Source organism: Pholis gunnellus (genome assembly GCF_910591455.1).
Source record: "Pholis gunnellus genome assembly, chromosome: 23".
Classification (NCBI taxonomy): Eukaryota; Metazoa; Chordata; class Actinopteri; order Perciformes; family Pholidae; genus Pholis; species Pholis gunnellus.
The window spans coordinates 15,882,986-15,902,529 of record NC_136550.1 but is presented as its reverse complement, the minus strand read 5'-3'; the positions used below and the strand labels follow the sequence as shown (position 1 = coordinate 15,902,529).

The window sequence follows — 19,544 nt, the reverse complement described above, 5'->3', positions numbered from 1 at the left end:
TAAAACTAGATAGGGCTGTGTGTAACAATACTGAGTCAGATAACTGATTTCATGACCTGCTCTACTGTTTCTACTGTTGCTTTTTTAGCAATTCTTTCTGCATGTTTCCTTAAGTAAGTGAATCAATCAGCAACTTGTAATTGCCATGAACATGCTGGCAGCTCAGTATTCCACTAACTAAACAGAAATGTATTTCTGTTGCTTGCTCTGCCATTCATTTGAAAATCCATTTTGTTAGCGACCACATTTGCTTAATTTGATTCACAGTATTTAGACCGTAATGATGTCTGACTGTCTGCACTGTTGTAAGCATCATTGGCAAACAAAGCATGATTACAAAGCTTTGCTTTTGTAATAGGAGTATGGAAATGTTTTGATTGTGCCTGTCTTTATAAATGAGTTTTTAGTACTTAATGTTTGCAATGACTGTGATAAAAACTAGAAGACAAATGGGAGGGGGGCTATTTACATTGCAATTGTGCTACAGTATAATATAAAACTGTTAAGTTATTTAAGATAACTGTGTATATTTACTAAAAACAAACGGGTCAAAGACGGATGTCATGCTTGTGGTATTGCATTTAGTTGTCAAATAAATGTACGGGAGGGGATTTTGAAGCTTGTCTTTAATATTCCTTTACCTGAGACTTTACAGCTGCATCTCAATTCCCTAATATCTGTATAAAATACTGTATTTGGAAATCATTTTTGCTACAAACTTATAGTAAACTGTATGATCTCTTATTTCTATATTGTAGAAAAAATGAGCTTGAAACAAACTATCAAATAAGCAACGTAGCTGTCATATCCCCTTTTAATGAAATGTCAAACGAGTTAAATCTTCTGCTACATTTGGATGGAAATTTGACTGTCTTACAATATTTTCAGTAAATTAGGAATTCATTTAATTTTGGTCAAGTAATTAGAGCCCGAGCACCAACGTAGTTGGAGCGGAGGATCTATTGTTATTCTAATGTTTATTAGGGCCCGAGCACCGACGTAGTAGTCTGTTATGTTACTAACACTGAAGCGCGTTCACACACATTCAGTTTTTTGTCATAAACAACCGCTGCTGTTATGATTGTTTTCGGAGTTACACTTAAAACATTCGAAGCTTAAGACCTGTCAAAATGACCTGGCTACGCCATTAGTCGACACAGGAAATACCGTTGAACTCGTGCACGCAGTGTATGATGGTCACAGAAATAAAATGGCCGCATCAACCAGAGTCCTGCCAGTACCCTCGACGTGTGTGAATATGCGAGGGCCCGATCAATGCTGCTTGCAGCTTTAATTTACTATTATAAACCCTGCACCCAAGAGTGTCTATCTTTTTGTTAATGCTGATGGAATACTGACGCTGCATCAGTCACAAGCGTATTGTGACTTTAACTGCCATGAAAATTATTTATGTAATTAATTAATGCTTTTTTACATACTATTATAAACCTTTTTTCATGAATTCCCAATCCTACGATTAAAAGAGGAAACCGAACAAAACAAAAGAATCCTCAAAACAAGCAGATCCTTACCACCGCGGTGAAATACGGAAATCGTGACTAGCACAGAAGCTCGGCTAACAAAGATTCGCCGGCCGCGGTTCTGATTGCTTTTACTGATAAAGCCACAATTTCCAACTCCACGTGCGGTGACGGATCTATTACAACATGGTTGCAGCAGTATAAAATGCACATGTCCTTTGTCCACAGTCGACAACTTCAGAATCAGAACAGTTTGTTGCCATGGTATGTTGAACATACAAGGAATTTGACATGATGGGAGGTGCATAACATTTAACAATCAACAACAATCAGTGCAAGGAGAAACATATTAAAATTTACAGAGAGATATAAAATAAAGTAAGATGAAGGAGAATGAACTACTGAAGCTCAAGGTCGACGAGAGGTACAATAGCCGTAATACGGGCATACCTGAGAGAGCGGAGGGCACCCGCGCAACTTCTTGGGCGGGTGCAGGGTCGTCCTTCGATCAGAGGATCGGCGGTTCAATCCCGGCTCCGCGAGTCGCATGTCGATGTGTCCTTGAGCAAGTAGCTGTGCCTACGGTGTGTGAATGAGTTAGTCTGATAGGCAGGTGGCACTTAGCCCCTGCCGTCAGTGTGTGAATGGGTGAATGATGTCAAGTAGTGTGAAAGCTCTTTGAGTGGTCGGAAAGACTAGAAAAGTGTGATACGAGTACAGTCCATTTACCATTCTTCCAGTGAATCCTTCATATTATTCGGTGCTGACGCTTTTTCCCGCAGTTTAACCATGGACAGAGCGCATAGGGTAGCTATCCAGAGGAGGCCGGACGGCACACCTCGTCCCTTCATAGCCTGCATTCACCATTTCCAGACAAAGCAGACAATAATGCAGCTGGCACGAGAGAAAAGTCCCCTCTCCTACAGGGTCTCTGAACTTCACATTTATGCTGAGGTGGCCAGAAACAGAGCTACTTTTTCCCCTGTCAAGACCACACTGAGAAGAGCAGGGTACGCTTCAGCCTGCTCTTCCCGGCTAAGCTCCGAGTGATCGTTGATGGAACCAGGCACGAGTTCAACATTCCGAGTGAAGCTACCGCCTTCCTGGAGAACAATGTATGAGAACCCTAGACAACCATGAAGTTAACAATGAAGAAATTGCTCTGGAGACACTACCTTCTCTTAGCTAAGTTGACACGTTGTATAAAGAGTCAACCTTATGAATAGTATATTACTAAATTGATCGTGTTCACATAACACTGGACATCCATATACGCTCCCCCCAAATTTACTAACCGAATGTTAAACTGTCCTAACCATTACGTGAATCATATGTTATTAACATTACATTACATGACAACCTTATTTTCTCTCTGTTGAACTTTAAAATGGTGAATACTTTATGATCAGTAACATTAAAGCCGCATGTTAGGTCAGTTGAAAGAATCACGTTCTTGAGCATCTGTGTTATTAAGAATGGTGTAGATTACAGGGATATTATATCCCCACTTTGGTTTAACATAATTAATGTTGTCGATGCGGCCCGCTAGTCGTTCTTATTTTTTTCAAGCTAACATATCTTTACAGTTAATCATCAAACATATTGATATTTCCTTTGCTATTATGTCTTTGACGTGAAATTACTAGTCTGACCTGGTAGATTGCTGGCAACTGCACTAGACAATCATTGGGATTTCCGTTATTATTATTACGATAGTTTTTATTCATTTAGCTATCTTTATTCCAGTGGTGGGCCGTCAGGGCCAGCAAGGCCTTCTCTACTGGCCTAGACAGAATCACAAAGTTATAGCTATTTTATAATTTTTCATAAATACACTACATGAATTCTAAATATTTTTTCCCATTAGCTTACTATCTCATTGCATAGCTACTGTCTTCCTCAGTTGCCCTGCTTCCAGCGCTGCTTCCAGCACAGCAAGTACAACAAGTAGAGCTTTTATCAAATCAGATTTCACCCCTATGCTGTCTCTAGGTAAAAACATCTGCCAGTGGCCTGCAGAATTACAAGTAAATCTCCTTGCAGTTTATGTAAATGGGGACGGTATTGTTGATTGTCATAATCTTCAACCATTCACATTATTAGTTTGAGACGTTGGGCGTATTCTTTGATTTGCCAGAGCTTCTAGCTGGCCTAGCCGAGTACTTCAGCATTAACGTGCGGCGTGATTGGTCAGTGGGCTAGCGTGACTGTTGTGAAACTAGCTCGCAGAACTTTGTAGTAGTAAGAGTTTTTTTACCTAGCTTTGTTTTTTTAACACGGAGGAGAAACAGATTTGGTGGCGGGTTTACTGGCAATGCCTTTCTCAAGGACATTTCAAGAAATGAGAAGGGTCGTAAGAAAGGGTCGGCCAACCCGACAGCTAGCAGCCCTGAGCCAGCCAAGAAAAGGGTTTGTGCGAACGGTATTCCTGGCTAACCGCGTTGGAGAAGCGTTACAAATTGTATGGATGGGGATGCGTTTTATTTACACATGTTTAAAGCGCACATTTATTTCTATTATTATGCCATTTAAATTATTCAAATAGACCTTGTAGTTAGAGATTTACACTCTTGAGTATGGGTATGACATTTTCGAGCGGAGGTCTCAAAATAGGCTTAGGGTTTAAGTTATATCTTGATTTACATGAATCTAGTTCACAGTTTTAAGTCCTGCTCATATAATAGTATTGTCATTTTGGATCACAGCGCCATCCTATTTGATTTAGACCTCTATCTACTGACAAGGTAGGGCATAATGTTTATGAATTTGGAGGTAAATCAAGTGGATTACTGGCTGTGGAAGCCCATCAAGTGGCTACCACCCGCAATATCACAAATATTTAAATCAGACACAGGAGAAACGTTGATAGATCATGATGACATAAATAAAGCTTTTTTACAATTCTATTCTAGCCTTTACACCTCACAATGTAGCAATGACCTCGGCCCCTCATATACCTTCTTTGAGATTTTGACTATCCCCACCGTGTCAGAGGAACAAAACAAAAAATTAGGCGCAGATATCTCGGTTGCTGAAATCATCATGTCCATAAAATCTATGCAGAACAACAAGTCCTCAGGCCCGGACGGGTTTACGACGGAGTTTTATAAAACATTTTCCCTTCAGCTGGCACCAATTCTTAAAGCAATGTTTAAAGAAGCTCTATCCTTAGGCATTCTTCCTATTACTCTGAGACAGGCCTCTATCTCTCTGCTGGCTAAGAAAGATAAAGATCCAGTGTTTTGCTTATCATATCGCCCTATCTCCCTGCTTAATGTAGATTTTAAAGTGCTGTCTAAGGAGAGGAGAGTGTGATCACAGATATTGTCTCACATGATCAAACAGCCACCCTGTGGACCCACCACCCACAGGGACAAGGATCGGGGTCGGGTGCAATGCAGACCGGGCAGCGGGTCAGGCCGGAGGCCTGGGCGAGCCGATCGCCGGCAGCATAGACTAGCTCTAGGGACGTGGAACTGGTGCAGGAGGTGGAGCGATACCAGCTAGATATAGTTGGACTCACCTCCACACACGGCACTGGCTCTGGAACCAAGCTCCTGGAGAAGGGTTGGACTTTGTCCTTTTCTGGAGTTGCCCAAGGTGAGAGGGGCCGGGCGGGAGTGGGGATACTCACGAGCCCCCGGCTGAGCGCCGCTGTGTTGGAGTTCTCCCTGGAGAACGAGAGGGTCACCTCCATGCTCCTACGGTTTGTGGGGAGCAAGGCTCTGACTGTGGTTTGAGCTTATGCACCAAACAGCAGTTCAGAGTATCCGGCCTTCTTGGAGTCTGTGGGAGGGGTCCTGGAAAGGGCGCCGCCTGCCGACTCCATAGTTCTCCTGGGGAATTCAACGCTCACGTGAGCAATGACAGAGAAACCTGGCGAGGGGTGATTGGGAGGAACGGCTTGCCCGATCTGAACCCGTGTGGTGTCTCGTTATTGGACTTCTGTGCTAGTCATGGTTTTGCCATAACGAATACCATGTTCGAACATGTGTATGTATGCATCAACTGCCCTGCTTGTCCAGAGGTCAGTGGTGAGAGCAAAACAAGGCTGGCATTGAAGTTGAGCCTGAATAACCTGATTGGTCTCATTGTAGATCTGTGGAATTTCATTGTTCATGAAATAATTTCTCCCTGGCATATCATATTTTCTGTCCAACGCATGCACAAGATTCCTAAATCCAGTTTTTTCGACTGTGTATATTGGCACCTGATCAGTACAGATGAACTCAGCCACTGCTCTGTTTAACCTCTTCGCATCTTTTGAGCCTCTCTCATATTTCTGCTGGCTTTCAAACACAGCTGGAAGGGAACTCTGTCTCTGTGTTGCTGCTGACTCTGCTGGCATCTGCTTGACTGTCTGTGGGAGTGGGTGGATAAAAAATGTTTAATTTACTTGCATAGTGAGTTTGATATTTTCACTTCATATTTTATCTTAAAATAGAGCGCGATCAGAGCGCACTCACTGTTCTGCTCCCTGTCATGCTGCCTACACGCATTGACTGCAAGGGGGCGGGGCTGCCCAGCGCTCACACACGAAACAGGCAGCGCTCGCTCACAGCGAGTGATCGCAGGGGAGACATGGCATCAGGTGCAGGAGGTTTTGCCGACCGTCCTCGGTTTGTTAGAAAAAAAGATGCCAGAAGTGAAATCTGAAAGTACTTTGGCTCCATTGCAGACAGTGAAGGAAAGCCCACTGACATACAGAGAGCCGTCTGCAAAATGAGTTTCAAAGCCACACAGACCAAGGGAGGCAACACCTCAAACATGGCAAAGCACCTTTCCGACAGACACCCCGAACTTTTGAAAGAGTTCATAGAACGACAGGTAAGCAAATGTGATTATAAACATGAACACCCCCAAGCTCACCCTTAAACAGCCCAACACGAGTAGCCTTAGCCTAGTTTGACGACAAGCCTATATGATCATGAGGTCACAATGCACACTAAAGTGTACTAAATGAAACACAATTGATGCAAAATGGCTACATGCTGGTGGAGCCTGAGGGTGGATCTTGAGCTAATTGTTTTTATTTTTAGTTAAGGAAAAATAATTATTCCATGAATTAATTAAGGATTGATACAAAAAATATGCAAAATCGTATCGTTTTTAACGTACGGGTACCGCGGTACCTTTTTAGTATCGATACACCGTGCAACATTAATACATAGAAGACATATTTACTTCATTTTCCCGACTATCCCAAATCTATGACTTACCAAGGAACATTTTTTTCCGTTACTTGCAGGTTAGGAGCTTTGTATGAAATACATTTGACTGATTTCCGGAAAAGCCCATGAAATCCCATGTTGACAGCCTCCTAGAATTGAACCCGAACAGTAGAGGATTGATATCCCAGACTTACGAGCTCATTGACAATTTCAACCTACACTCCTTTGAAAATGTAAGAATGGCCTGGGACTTAGATCATGGAGTGGTTATAACAAATGACCAATGGGACTCTATTTTAGACTCAATACATACATCATCTACATCTGCTAAACATAATTTAATACAGCTAAAACTGGTGCACAGGGCCCATTACACTAATGCTAGATTGGCAAAGCTGTATTCTAACATTGATCAGTTATGTCCTCGATGTAAAGGCCAGCCAGCAGACTTATTACAACATGTTCTGACTATGTCTGAAGTTCTCCACCTTCTGGATAAGTATTTTTAAATCTTATAGTGAGATGTTTGTAACTCAATTTGACCCGGACCCAATTTGTGCACTCTTTGGCTTAATACCAGTGGAATCCCGTTCCCTTTTACCAAATATGGCCTATGTGGTCATAGCCTTCACAACACTCCTTGCTTGACATTTGATCCTTCTAAAATGGAAGCAACGTCCTTTTCTCACTGGGTCAACGATGTCATGTATTTAATACAAAAAATAAATATACACTCAAAGGGTCCTCCCAAACCTTAAGTAAAGTATGGAGACCTTTTCTAGACTTATTCTACTCCTTACAAGATCCTCTCAACAAAGACTAATGTGGATCCCCTATCTGCCCCATAGCAACAGTGAGCGCCCCCCCCCCCCCTTTACTTTTTCTTATACTTTTCTGATTTTTGCTTAGTAATTCTCTACTATTCTCTTCCTTTTCTCCTTAGTTTTACTCTGTATTATCTCTATTATTGATTTTATCAAAACTTTACTCTTGCTCTGTTTGATCGATTAATTGATCTTATGTCTATATCTCCATCACCTGAATGTACCTGAGTTTACCTCAGCAATCATCACACCTGCCCCTAAGAAACCCTGTCCACAGAAGAATAATGATTTTAAACCTATTGCTCTAACCTCTGTTGTGATGAAGTGTATGGAGAAGCTCATGGTGAGCAAACTACAGCTGGATGTAGGCCCACAGCTAGATCCCTACCAGTTCGCATACACTCAGCAGAGAGGCACTGATGATGCAACCAACAATATAGTGCATCTAGTGACTAAACACCTTGAGAATCCAAGGCCCTATGCTAGACTGTTTGTAGACTTCAGTTCAGCCTTTAACACCCTACAGCCTCATGTTCTCCTGAAAACACTGCAGCTGTTGAATGTCAACCCTTTCACTATTAAGTGGTACCACTCATTCCTCACCAACCATACCCAGCAGGTCAGGGTGAACAGGACCTTTGTTTGAATCCCTTGACCATCAGCACCGGCGCCCCCCAGGGGTGCGTCAGTTCACCAGTCCTGTTCACCCTGTACACTAATGAATGCACATGCAGCACTGCTAACAATTACATGATAAAGTTTTCTGATGATACAGCCATCCTGGGTCTAATGTCTGACACATCAGATATATCTGTATACAAACATGAGATTCAGAACTTTGTCCAGTGGTGCGACAAACACTTCCGCACCCTCAACGTCAAGAAAACAGAGGAGATGGTATCCGACTCCAAATACATTGGAGACAACTCACCAGTGGTTATCCATGATCAGAACATAGCACAGGTTGACTCTTACCTGGGCATACACATTGACAACAAACTGACATGGAGTGTTCAGGTAGTAAATGTCTGCACTAGGGTCCAACAGCGGCTATACTTCCTTTGTAGGCTGAGGGTCTTTGGTGTCAACCAGAAAGTGTTGCTCCTCTTCTACCATGCCATAGTTGAGAGCATCCTGCGGTGCATCCTGCGGTATCTCAGCCTGGTTTGGCAACCTCAGTGTACAGCTGAAAGCCCAGATTAACACAAAGAGCTATGAAAATCATGGGAGTCAGACAGCATCCCACACTCCAGGCTTTGATGAAACTATCATCAGACAGGCCCAGAAGATTATTTCAGACCCCACCCATGTCGTCCACCCTGAATACCAGCTTCTTCCCTCAGACAGACGCTTCAGAGTCCCCCAGTGCAGGCTCAACCGCTTTAAGAACTCCTTTGTCCCCCTGTCCATCAAAGCCCTAAATGGCAAGCTAGCCTAACCCCTGTAACACCGATTTTTATTATTTTTATTAGCTTAACTATACACTAGAGGTGTGTTGTACGATGGGCAGTGTGAAATGTATTTGTTGGCTGGTGGCAGTCTGTGCATGTACTGTAGGTACTGTGTGTGCATGTGGACTGCGACAGTCTGTGTATGTAATGTATGTATGCAATATGTTATTTTGTATTGTTTTAACAGCAGACACTATGTTTCCAAGACAAATTTCCTTCAGGACAATAAAGTCTATCTTATCTTACCTGAATGTATAAGTTCTGTAGCCTATAACCCTACAATGGGTAGGTGGGTGGTCAGGAATGAGGTTTTAAATTTCAATCTGTAAATGCATTCAAACATGTCTATCCTCTTCCCTGGTCGGATGTGTGAAAATCAATAAAACATATTTACAAAATAAAACTTGAGCGAGCATACACAACACGTTATAACAAAACAAGCAAGGTAATAATCACACAATGACCTAATTATGCCCAGACACCAAGTAAATCTCTTAATGACTTCAGATAAAACAGATAAACCTCTGTATTGGCAGAGAAGCTCCTTCGGCGGTTAAGGGAATTTTTCTTCCTTACGACCAGCAAGCTGTATACATTAATGATGAGAGAACGGGGCATAGAAGTTATCCGTTCTCTCCTTCAGGATCCAAAAACAAAAAACAGTTTGTGGTTCGTCCAGCGAAATTGAGACTACTACCTAGGATTTTCTTAACCCACCTTCAAATGTACTAACATCTTTTATCCTTGGGGTCAATTTGACCAGCAATTTAGACCTCCAGAAAATGATTCTAATTAAAATTGTTACCCAAGTTTATGTGTCAGGTACTTTATGTTTGTTTGTTGACTACCTAAATAGCCCTTTAAATAAAACCCCTTATACATCCAGAATACCTGTTACGCAACTATGGAGAAATATGCAGATCACCATAAAATCTCACTGATTGACCTAAAATTGTAAAGAGATATATTTTTGGTGTTTTTAATGGCTTTATATTATTTCTAAGTACATATTTTTGTTATCTATAACATTTGGAATGAAAAACTATTTCTATTATCAAGAATAGTAACATGTATTATGTTCGGGGTCAATTTCAGTATTGTCTGAATGGAGAGAGCGCCCACGAAATGCAACCAGACATTCATCCAGTCACATGGGGGCCTGGATTGTAAAGAAAGGGTAATCGCTGAACCCACTTGTCCCATACATCCCGTATTGCTGCGAGTTTGTCACACTCTCGCCGGCCCTGCCTTGTTTCTCTGTCATCAAAGCGTATGACACGCGAGAAAACATGGGAATGTGTTAAGAGACATGGTGGCTGGAAATATTGCCCTTCCAGTGTCAGCAGCCCAAAGGCTCGCTATTGCTTCACCTTTTGACTTATACACTCCTGCCAAAATGAGCAACCCAATGTAGGCTTGCAAGTGTGCCACATCCAAGTCTTTCCAACTGTCCCCATATACGCGCCTCCCGTCTAAATTTGTCCTCTCAAGTATATCCTTTTCGATTGATGGTGTTATGAAGAGCTCAAATGCTGATTTTATGTCTTGGACATGGCTCACAGCGTATCTGGTGGGGCCTGGAACCATTTTGATGACATTAGCAGCACTAAGTCTACCCTGTTGTTCAAGTGGGGAGACAGACCATAATAACCTTCCATTTTAGGAAGGGAGTGTGTTTGCTAGTGGTTGAGAGACAACAAAGGGTCAACATTGCCCTCAGTGTTGACTGAGGGCAGTCGACATAATCCTCTGATGATTATGAGGCATCAGAGGAGGATGCCTCATAATCAGGGTCCTCCTCAATATCATCCTCTGTCTTAGATACATTCTCCTCTATGTCACTTTCATGGTCAAAGAGATGTGACAACACCTCATTGACAGAAAAGCAATAGGTCCTTTGCTTCGACTACGTCGGTGCTCTAAACTACTAAACATTAGAAGAACAATAAGTCCTTCGGGCTCGGGCCCTAATAATCCTTTTGATCTCAATAGGGCCCGCGCGGCCCAATGTCGGTTGCTCAGTCCCTAAAAATCAAAAAGTTCAAGACAAAAACTCAGAAGATGATTTGGTATGCACAAGTATTGTTCCACAGACTGCTGACTGAAGTTGCATGAAATTACCCTCTGACCTCTGTTTTCATTGCTTTCTCCTCTGTCGGTCTGTCTTTCAGGTAGTGCTGGTAGGTTCAACCATAAATGAACGAGATCAGATGCTGTTTATCAGCACAGACGAAGGTTCCTCCTTCCAGCGACAGTCCATCTCCTTCAACCCGGACACGCTCATCTTCCACTCGAAGGAAGAAGACAAGCTCCTGGCCTACTGTAAAGATGGCAGGGTGGGTATCACAGTGCTGCAGGAACATGAAAATAATTAGCAGCCTCTGGAGCTGAAAGAATTAGCAAGAAGACAACAGCAATGTATTAAATCAAAATTTTTCACACGCACCAGCAGAACAGGAACCAAAGAAAAGAAAACAGTGCATTTACGATACAATAATACAACTGTAGGACAAATCTTTAAATTCATGCAAAATAAACTAAACAGGGGCCATATGTAGTATCAAATACTGTATACACACACTAAGACACTCTTTGATTTTACATTTCATAGACCTTTTGCAATCTCACTTTTTCGATACGACATTTTTTTTTAATGAGCCCGAAGTAAACTTTGAATACCATTTCAAGCATTTTCTATGCAAAATGAACTCTGAACTAAAAAAGGGTGGAGGAGGCAAAGTTTTGCCAGCAGTATGGTCTGGAAAAGCATAGTCGTAGAAAGGATCAGTGAGGAGGGAGTCATAATTAAATGAACCTCCTTGAGGTGAGAGCAGGCTGTGATTGGTGTGTGGCCAATTGGAAGCTGGTTACAGCTGGGGGCGTATGACTTCCGTGTCCTGCATGAACTAACGCGATACTTCATTTATCTAAACTATTTTGGAGGTAAAGCCATAAAAGTGAACCCAAATTGTAGGTTCTAAACTGTCATTGCACCCGAAAACTGTAAGCCTACAAATTGAGCATAGTGTTAGTTCTGGCAGGCCACAAAGTCAAAATGCTGGGCTTTCCATGTATGCCTGTGGAGGTGCAGGGAGCTCCCGGAATAGAGCCGTATTGCCAAATATAAATCACTGCAAATAAAGTCAAGGATTTTCCTGACCACTGTAGAGTGGTAGAGCGAGTCATCCTTCAATCGGAAGATTGAGCAGGCTGTGCCTGCGGTGAATGGGTATGAATGGTAAAAATAATCCTGATGGGCAAGTTGCACCTTGCATGGTAGCCCCTGACATTAGTGTTATGTAGGTTTTATTTACCTTTAAATCCCCCCCAAAAATTGTTTAATGGTCGATTTAATCTCAATTGGATGGAGAATCTGAACATGGAACAATAAATAGTCTTCGAAAACTTTTTTTATTAAACTCATGAGTTAATTTATTTTGGTAACACTTTATAATAACTACACACTATGAAGCAGTTAAGTATGAGTAAACACTTAATTCATCATTTATAAAGCATTGTTCCTACATTAACACTCATTAGTATGCAATTCATAACAACAGTTGATTAATAAGCTCGTCTATTGTGTTTAATGATTGTGTTTTCATAATTTATAAATTATGGATTCCCCATTTGTAAATTAAGTATTTTATATTTTACAGACCAATTATTAAGGAGTTGTAGATGATTAATACGATCATTTATGAAGTGTAAGTAAATGATCAACGTATTTAGATGTACAATATTCATCCATTTATTTATATATATGGATTTATGGTTAGGGACTATGTTAATATATGCGTATTAACACTGCAATTCATGATTAATTAAGGTAGTTACTACTTGTTAGTAAAGTGTTTTGTGTGACTTCATCTAAAGTGAGGACTATGTGCCTTACAAAGCATTTATAAATGACATTGAAAGGACATCAGTGCCTCAAAATCCATAATTATCAACAGAAAGGGCAAATAGACACAACACAAAGTGATCGAGAACATTTCAATATTTATTGTAAAATGCAAGTTTTGCTGCAGCGGCAGAAAGAAGTGGATGGAGTGCTCGGCTCTGCTGGTAAAGCCTCGGGCCTCACTGTCAGTGTCCCAATGTGCTGCCGCACTTCTCTGACTGGGACTGAATCCCAGGGAAAGGAGTCATAGCCAGCATTTTTCTGACAGGCTTCCATTGACACATTACAAACAATACTATTTCCCATCCACAGCCTGCAGTGATTGTTTAAAAAAAATCTTGTTAGCCATTGTTTAACTGCTAAATGTGTTGCTGAACAAAAGAAAGTAGAGATACATTTCAATTTTAATATGTCATCATATCCCAGTGAGCATTTTCCGTTAAAGTATTTTAAAGTTGAAAATACTCACTGAGATATTATATATAGTATCAGACTGTACATTGTATGTTGCTGTATGCCAAACAACAATTTTCTGACCCTCTTCATGTTTACTCTAAACCAGTGGCGTTTAGTGGCATTTTATACCTGGGCCTTCAGTCCTGTCTTGCAGCTGAAACACCACCTTATAACCTCATGATGGCGCCACAGCTATGGTTATTTGTTTCTAGGAGTTTAATAAATACACGTATTCGACCCAGAACACGCTGGAGGGATTATATCTCCCAGCTGGCCTGGGAACGCCTCGGGATCCCCCAGTATGAGCTGGAAAATGTTGCGGGCGAGAGGGAAGTCTGGGTCAGCCTGCTTGACCTGCTGCCACCACGACCCGACCCCGGATAAGCGGAGGAAAATGGATGGATGGATGGTATTCGTATTAAACCGTTCGGTACGAGGCTTACAAATCGAACAATATGTTTGTATAATACTAGTACATTTGGAAAATGCAGAAGCTTAAATTGTGGGAAATATAATGTTTTCGGTGGACTGCGCTCACTTAGGAGACAACGGGCTGTGACCTCTCAACCCGGAAGAAACCCCCCCCCCCAAAAAAAAACAGCTGATGTCCCGAACTTCTGAGAGGCTAGGCTAAACTAGCTGAACAAACAATAACTCCACATGCTTCATAATTAACGGACAATGCATATAGTCCAAAGCTATATAATTAACACAATGACAACAACAAACTCACAAGAACCAGTCACATATATTCATGACAACAGAGCATGACAAATGAATCCAGCAACACGCATTCTGCTACACACTCGAGGGCCATTTAGATATTAGATGTAAAAGAACAAACTCAGTTGACTTACCAAATGCTGATCACTTAAAGACAAACTCCATCCTCCTTTCTTTGTTGACAAAGAGTTTAATCCCACGGTTAAATCCCAACTCACAAATCTGTTTCTCCTCCTTCAGTCATTGAGTGTTAAAAAAACAAAGCTAGGTAAAATAAATAAAAATGTCTTCCATATCTTTCAATTTGAACTCTTACTACTCCGACTAAGCCTCTGATGGCTATTTTAAGTTTCGTTTCACAATAGTCATGTGCTCGCCCACTGACCAATCACAGCACACGCTGCACCTCACTGCAGAGCTGCTCCTGCAAACTGAGCTGCACGTAATGCTGACATGCTTATAGGCCAGCTAGCAGCTCTGGCACACCAAAGAATACGCCCAACATGTCAAACTAAAGATCTGATTGTCATAGTCTTCAACCAATCAACAATATCGTCCCCATTCACTTAAACTGCACATGGATTCACTTGTGAGTGCAGGCCTGGGGCCTCTCTTCTTACCTAGAGTCACAGAGGTGAAATCTGATTGGATAAAAGCTCTACTTAAAAAAAGCTGCACTGGAAGCAGAGCAACTGAGGAAGAAGACAGTAGCTGTGCAATGAGAAAATAAGATAATGGGAAAATATTTTTATAAATTATGATACATGTAGTGTATTTAAGAAAAATTATTAAATTATAAAATAGCTATAACTTTGTGATTCTGTTTAGGCCAGCAGAGAAGGCTTTGCAGGCCCTGACGGCCCGCCACTGCATTACAGTCATTTAGCAGACGCTTTTATCCAAAGCGACTTACAATAAGTGTATTCAACATAGGTATTCAAGAGAACTACTAGTCACCAGAAGTCATAAGTACATCTCCTTTGTTAAACAAGTATCTAAGAGCATAAACCAGAGAAAACGTACAGTGCAGAAACAAAGGAATACAATAAGTGCAACGAACTAACACAAACAAAATAAGTGCAACAAACTAATAAGAATACAATAAGTGCTAAGAGGAAGGCTCAGGGTAGCACTTCTTGAAGAGGTGGGTCTTCAGCCTGCGCCGAAAGATGGGCAGTGACTTCGCTGTCCTGACGTCAATGGGGAGTTCATTCCACCATTGTGGGGAGAAAAGCCGTGACCGGGTCGATCGGCCGCAGGGACCTCTGAGCGACAGGGCAACCAATCGCCCCGAGGCAGCAGAGTGAAGTGGTCGTGCGGGGGTGTAGGGCTCGACCATGGCCTGGAGATAGGAAGGAGCTGTTCCTTTCACTGCCCTGTAGGCTAGCACCAGAGTCTTAAACTGGATGTGAGCTCTTACAGGTAGCCAGTATAGAGAACGGAGAAGGGAAGTTGTGTGGGAGAACTTGGGGCGATCGAACATCAGGCGAGCTGCAGCTTTCTGGACGAGCTCCAGAGGTCTGATGGCCGACGCCGGGGCTCCGGCAAGTAGAGAGTTGCAGTAGTCCAGGCGGGAGATGACCAGAGCCTGAATTAGCACCTGCGCCGTCGCCTCAGTGAGGAAGGGGCGAATCCTCCTGATGTTGTATAGCAGGAATCTGCAGGAGCGTGTAACTGATGAGATGTTTGCTGAGAACGACAGTTGGTCATCCAGGGTCACACCCAGGTTCCTTGCAGTCAGAGTTGGCGTCACCACGGTATCGTCAATGGTAGCATCAAAGGTCACCTGCAGTATGCAGCGAAACTACAGTTTCCCCCTGTCGCATGCCTTTGTTTAATCTATAATTTCAATGAGTTGATTAAACAATTTTTGTATCTATTATTTTAATAGAAAAATAGAGAGAGAATTCTAATGTGCTTTACCCTTAGTCCTTGCCTCACGGTTTGCCATGTTTGCTGAAAAAGGTTGTGTGGCTCTACAGCAGTCAAGTTCAAATGATGTGAAAGACTGATTAGCAATAGGAATGGGTGGGGGACTTAAACATGTTAAAAGGCGATGCACATTTATTTGTAAAGCAGTTAAAAAAAAAAAAAAAAAGAGCTATTCAGTGATGGAACCTACATGAGACATAAAAAAAGTCTTAAGACACGATATAGAAGAGGCACAAGGCAACATAAATCAAAAAAGTAGGATTGAAAACGGGTCAAATAAATAGAAAATGTAATTACTGTCAAACATATTTTAGTGACGTCAGCATGTTCCCAACACTGACTAAAGATGCTACTCAATGCATCAGAGCACCACAGTTGAAGTTTGTAATTATATTAATTTAAGATTTAGAGTGAATGCCTTCTGTAGTGTTTTGACTTTGACATCACATGAAAGCAAAATTGTCAGTGTTTATGTTAGACTAGGGTAATTAGTACGGAGAATTATACTGTGTTGGAGATATCACAGGTGCTGGTTAATGACCGTGAATGCACATTTGTCTGGTCCATTATAGTTCTACATGGTTCGGTTTCCTGCACTGCTGTTTTCCTCTCACTGCTACAAAGTGGAATAAATTGCTTCCCCAGTTCTAAAATGTCAGCACATCCAGAGCAAACATGACGACTGAGGCATCACACTGATATCCTTTGTATTAGTTATGTCTTGTTGCTGGGAAGCATTTAGATGATTCAGTCCATGATACATGAACTTAATCATGCACTAGAAGAAGAGCTGCAATATGATACCAGTGCTGGCTATGCAGATTTATCTTCTTCTTTTAAGTTTTTTGGCGGATGGCATCCAGTGAAAGGTGCATTACCGCCACCTACTGTATTTGCAGTGTGGACCAGAGTAACCTATCACCTTACCAAAAATAAAAAAATAAAAAAACAGGATAGGATTTTTCTGTCTGAAAATGAATATAAATTACATTTATAATGAAATGAAATGCGATGAGATGAGATGAGATTGTCAGAGTCTGCTCCACTGCTTACCTGCTGCCTGTAGTTTTCCACTCTGCCTGCCAGCCACTCCCACCTTATCAGCTCACCCCACTCACCTGTGCTACCAGCTGCATTCCATCTCCAATCAAGCCATTACTTAAACCTCTCCTGCTCACTCACTCATTGCCAGATTGTTCTTTGCCATCTGTATGCAAGACTCACCAGCACTCTTTGGACTGATTTCCTGGTTCCTGCCTGCCTCTCCTGCTTCATCGTAAATCACCTCAGACTTCTGTCCCTTACCATGAGTTGTGCCTCAGTGTCCTGGTTTGTCTTCCTCTCCCTGCAACGTTGCCACAGTATGAGTCCACTTTCCAGTCCACTTACCTGTCGTTTCCTGTAGCTCAGTGACTTTCACCATGTCGCTACAATTGTTACTTTGTGTGTGTCCTGTTACAATTTACCTGCTGGCTTCTCCAACCACTGCCTCACCCGACTTACCTTACACCTGCTTACTGGTTTGTCTGCTTCTACTGAGTGCTTACCTGGTTCCGGACCCACTCCTTCCTCGACCATGTTTCTTGCCTGCTCCTTCACGGTACCGTTGCTCGCACTCACCTGTCTCCCAGTTCGGCTCACCCAGCCCTATCCCCGGCCCAGTCCAAGGACTCTTAAGACTGTAAATTTAAAGATTGTTTCTACTCACATGTTTGCTCTGGTATCTGCTGAAACTAAAAGTCACAACCAACAGTCCCTGCTTTCCACTGCTGCATTTGGGTTGTTACACAGCCCATTACAGAAACATTGTGGCCATTATGAAAGGCAGCAGAGCATAGCAGCAGCAATGCTGTGAGAGACGCAGAAGTTAACAACTCCAATTACTTGTATGGGGCTTTGGACAATGTGTCGGTAACATTATTGTCCTTTACGTCACTGGTTCTCAACTGGTCTGTCTGCGGGACCCACCATCACCTCTTAATGATAACCCGCGACACAAATCGAGGACAATTTTCAACTTCTCAAATGTATTTAATGAAAAGATGGTGCAGTTTGAACCTTAGCTGGAAATGTCCTCTGCAGTCGTAGTGTAGGGAGCTCTCTTGTGCAGAGAAATTGTTCCTATCAGTCCCCGTCCCACACGTTTCACGTAAATGAGTAAAACTGCTTTGTTTGTGTTTGTGTAGATTCGTCCATTTGTAGTGCAAAATGACCACTTGCCTAAATTCGAGCTGTGCTCTGTTGTTTGATGTCATCCGACATGTCTTCAATTCGTCTTTATAGTGTCATTTGACAGGGGTATTGTTTTCAGTTTATCCCCTGCTGATATTAGCATTACAAGGCATTAACGCCAAATATTGTTAAGGAGTGTGAATAGATGGCACTCCACTGCATAAAAAATCCCCTTCAAAATAAGAGCACAGGATTTTTTTATTCCTTTTTTAATCGAGGCAAAGGCCCACGAGCAACTGAAAACAGGTCTTTGGGTCACGGACCCATTGAGAATCACTGCTTTACATTAAATTGGCATGTGCCCAAAGGGTATGAGTAAAGACTGACAGTGGTGGGCCGTCAGGGCCTGCAAAGCCTTCTCTGCTGGCCTAAACAGAATCACAAAGTTATAGCTATTTTATAATTTAATGTTTTCTTAAATACACTACATGTATCATAATTTATAAAAATATTTTTCCCATTATCTTATTTTCTCATTACACCTACTGTCTTCCTCAGTTGCTCTGCTTCCAGTGCAGCTTGTTTTAAGTAGAGCTTTTATCCAATCAGATTTCACCTCTGTGTCTCTAGGTAGAAGAGAGACCCAGGCCTGCAGACTCACCAGTGAATCCATGTGCAGTTTAAGTGAATGGGGACGATATTGTTGATTGTCATAGTGTTCAACCAATCAGATCTTTAGTTTGACATGTTGGGCGTATTCTTTGACATGCCAGAGCCTGCTAGCTGGCCTACATGTACGTCAGAATTACGTGCAGCTCAGTTTTCAGGAGCAGCTCTGCAGTGAGATGCAGCGTGTGCTGTGATTGGTCAGTGGGCGAGCACGTGACTATTGTGAAGCGAAACTTACAGCAGAGGCTTAGTCGGAGTAGTAAGAGTTCAAATTGAAAGATATGGAAGAAATTATGATATTTTTTGCATTTTGCTTGGTGTAGATTTTTTTTTTTTTACCTAGCTTTGATTTTTAACACTCAATGGCTGAAATTGGAAGAGAAACGGATTTGTGAGTTGGGATGTAACCGTGGGATTAAACTCTTTGTCAACAAAGAAAGGAGGATGTGATCAGCATTTGGTAATTCAACTGCGTTTGTTTTTTTACATCTAATATCTGAATGGCCCTTGTGTGTAGCAGAATGCATGTTGCAGCTGTTGTTTCCCGTGAAGCTAGTTAGCTTAGCCTCCCAGAACACTTGCAGAGCCCCAGCTGTTTTTTGTTGTAGTTTATTTTGTTCCGGTTCAGCGGTCACACAGACTGTTGTCTCCTAGTGAGCGCAGAAAACATTGTATTTCCTACAATTTAAGCTTCTGCATTTTCATGTGGTCATAAGGTGTTTTTTCAGCAGTGAAGGCCCAGGTATAAAATGCACGGCCCG

General features: G+C 42.0%; 1 protein-coding gene across 1 annotated transcript in view; it reads left to right on the top strand.

The window, feature by feature from the left end:
• sorcs2 (sortilin-related VPS10 domain containing receptor 2) overlaps nucleotides 1-19,544 on the top strand; it is a gene marked incomplete at its 5' end in the record, with an annotated part of 266,050 nt that overhangs the window by 180,874 nt on the left and 65,632 nt on the right. The window contains one exon of the mRNA XM_079185210.1: nucleotides 11,099-11,263. Within this exon, the coding sequence (XP_079041336.1) occupies nucleotides 11,099-11,263 (165 nt within the window). The remainder of the gene's footprint in view (nucleotides 1-11,098; nucleotides 11,264-19,544) is intronic.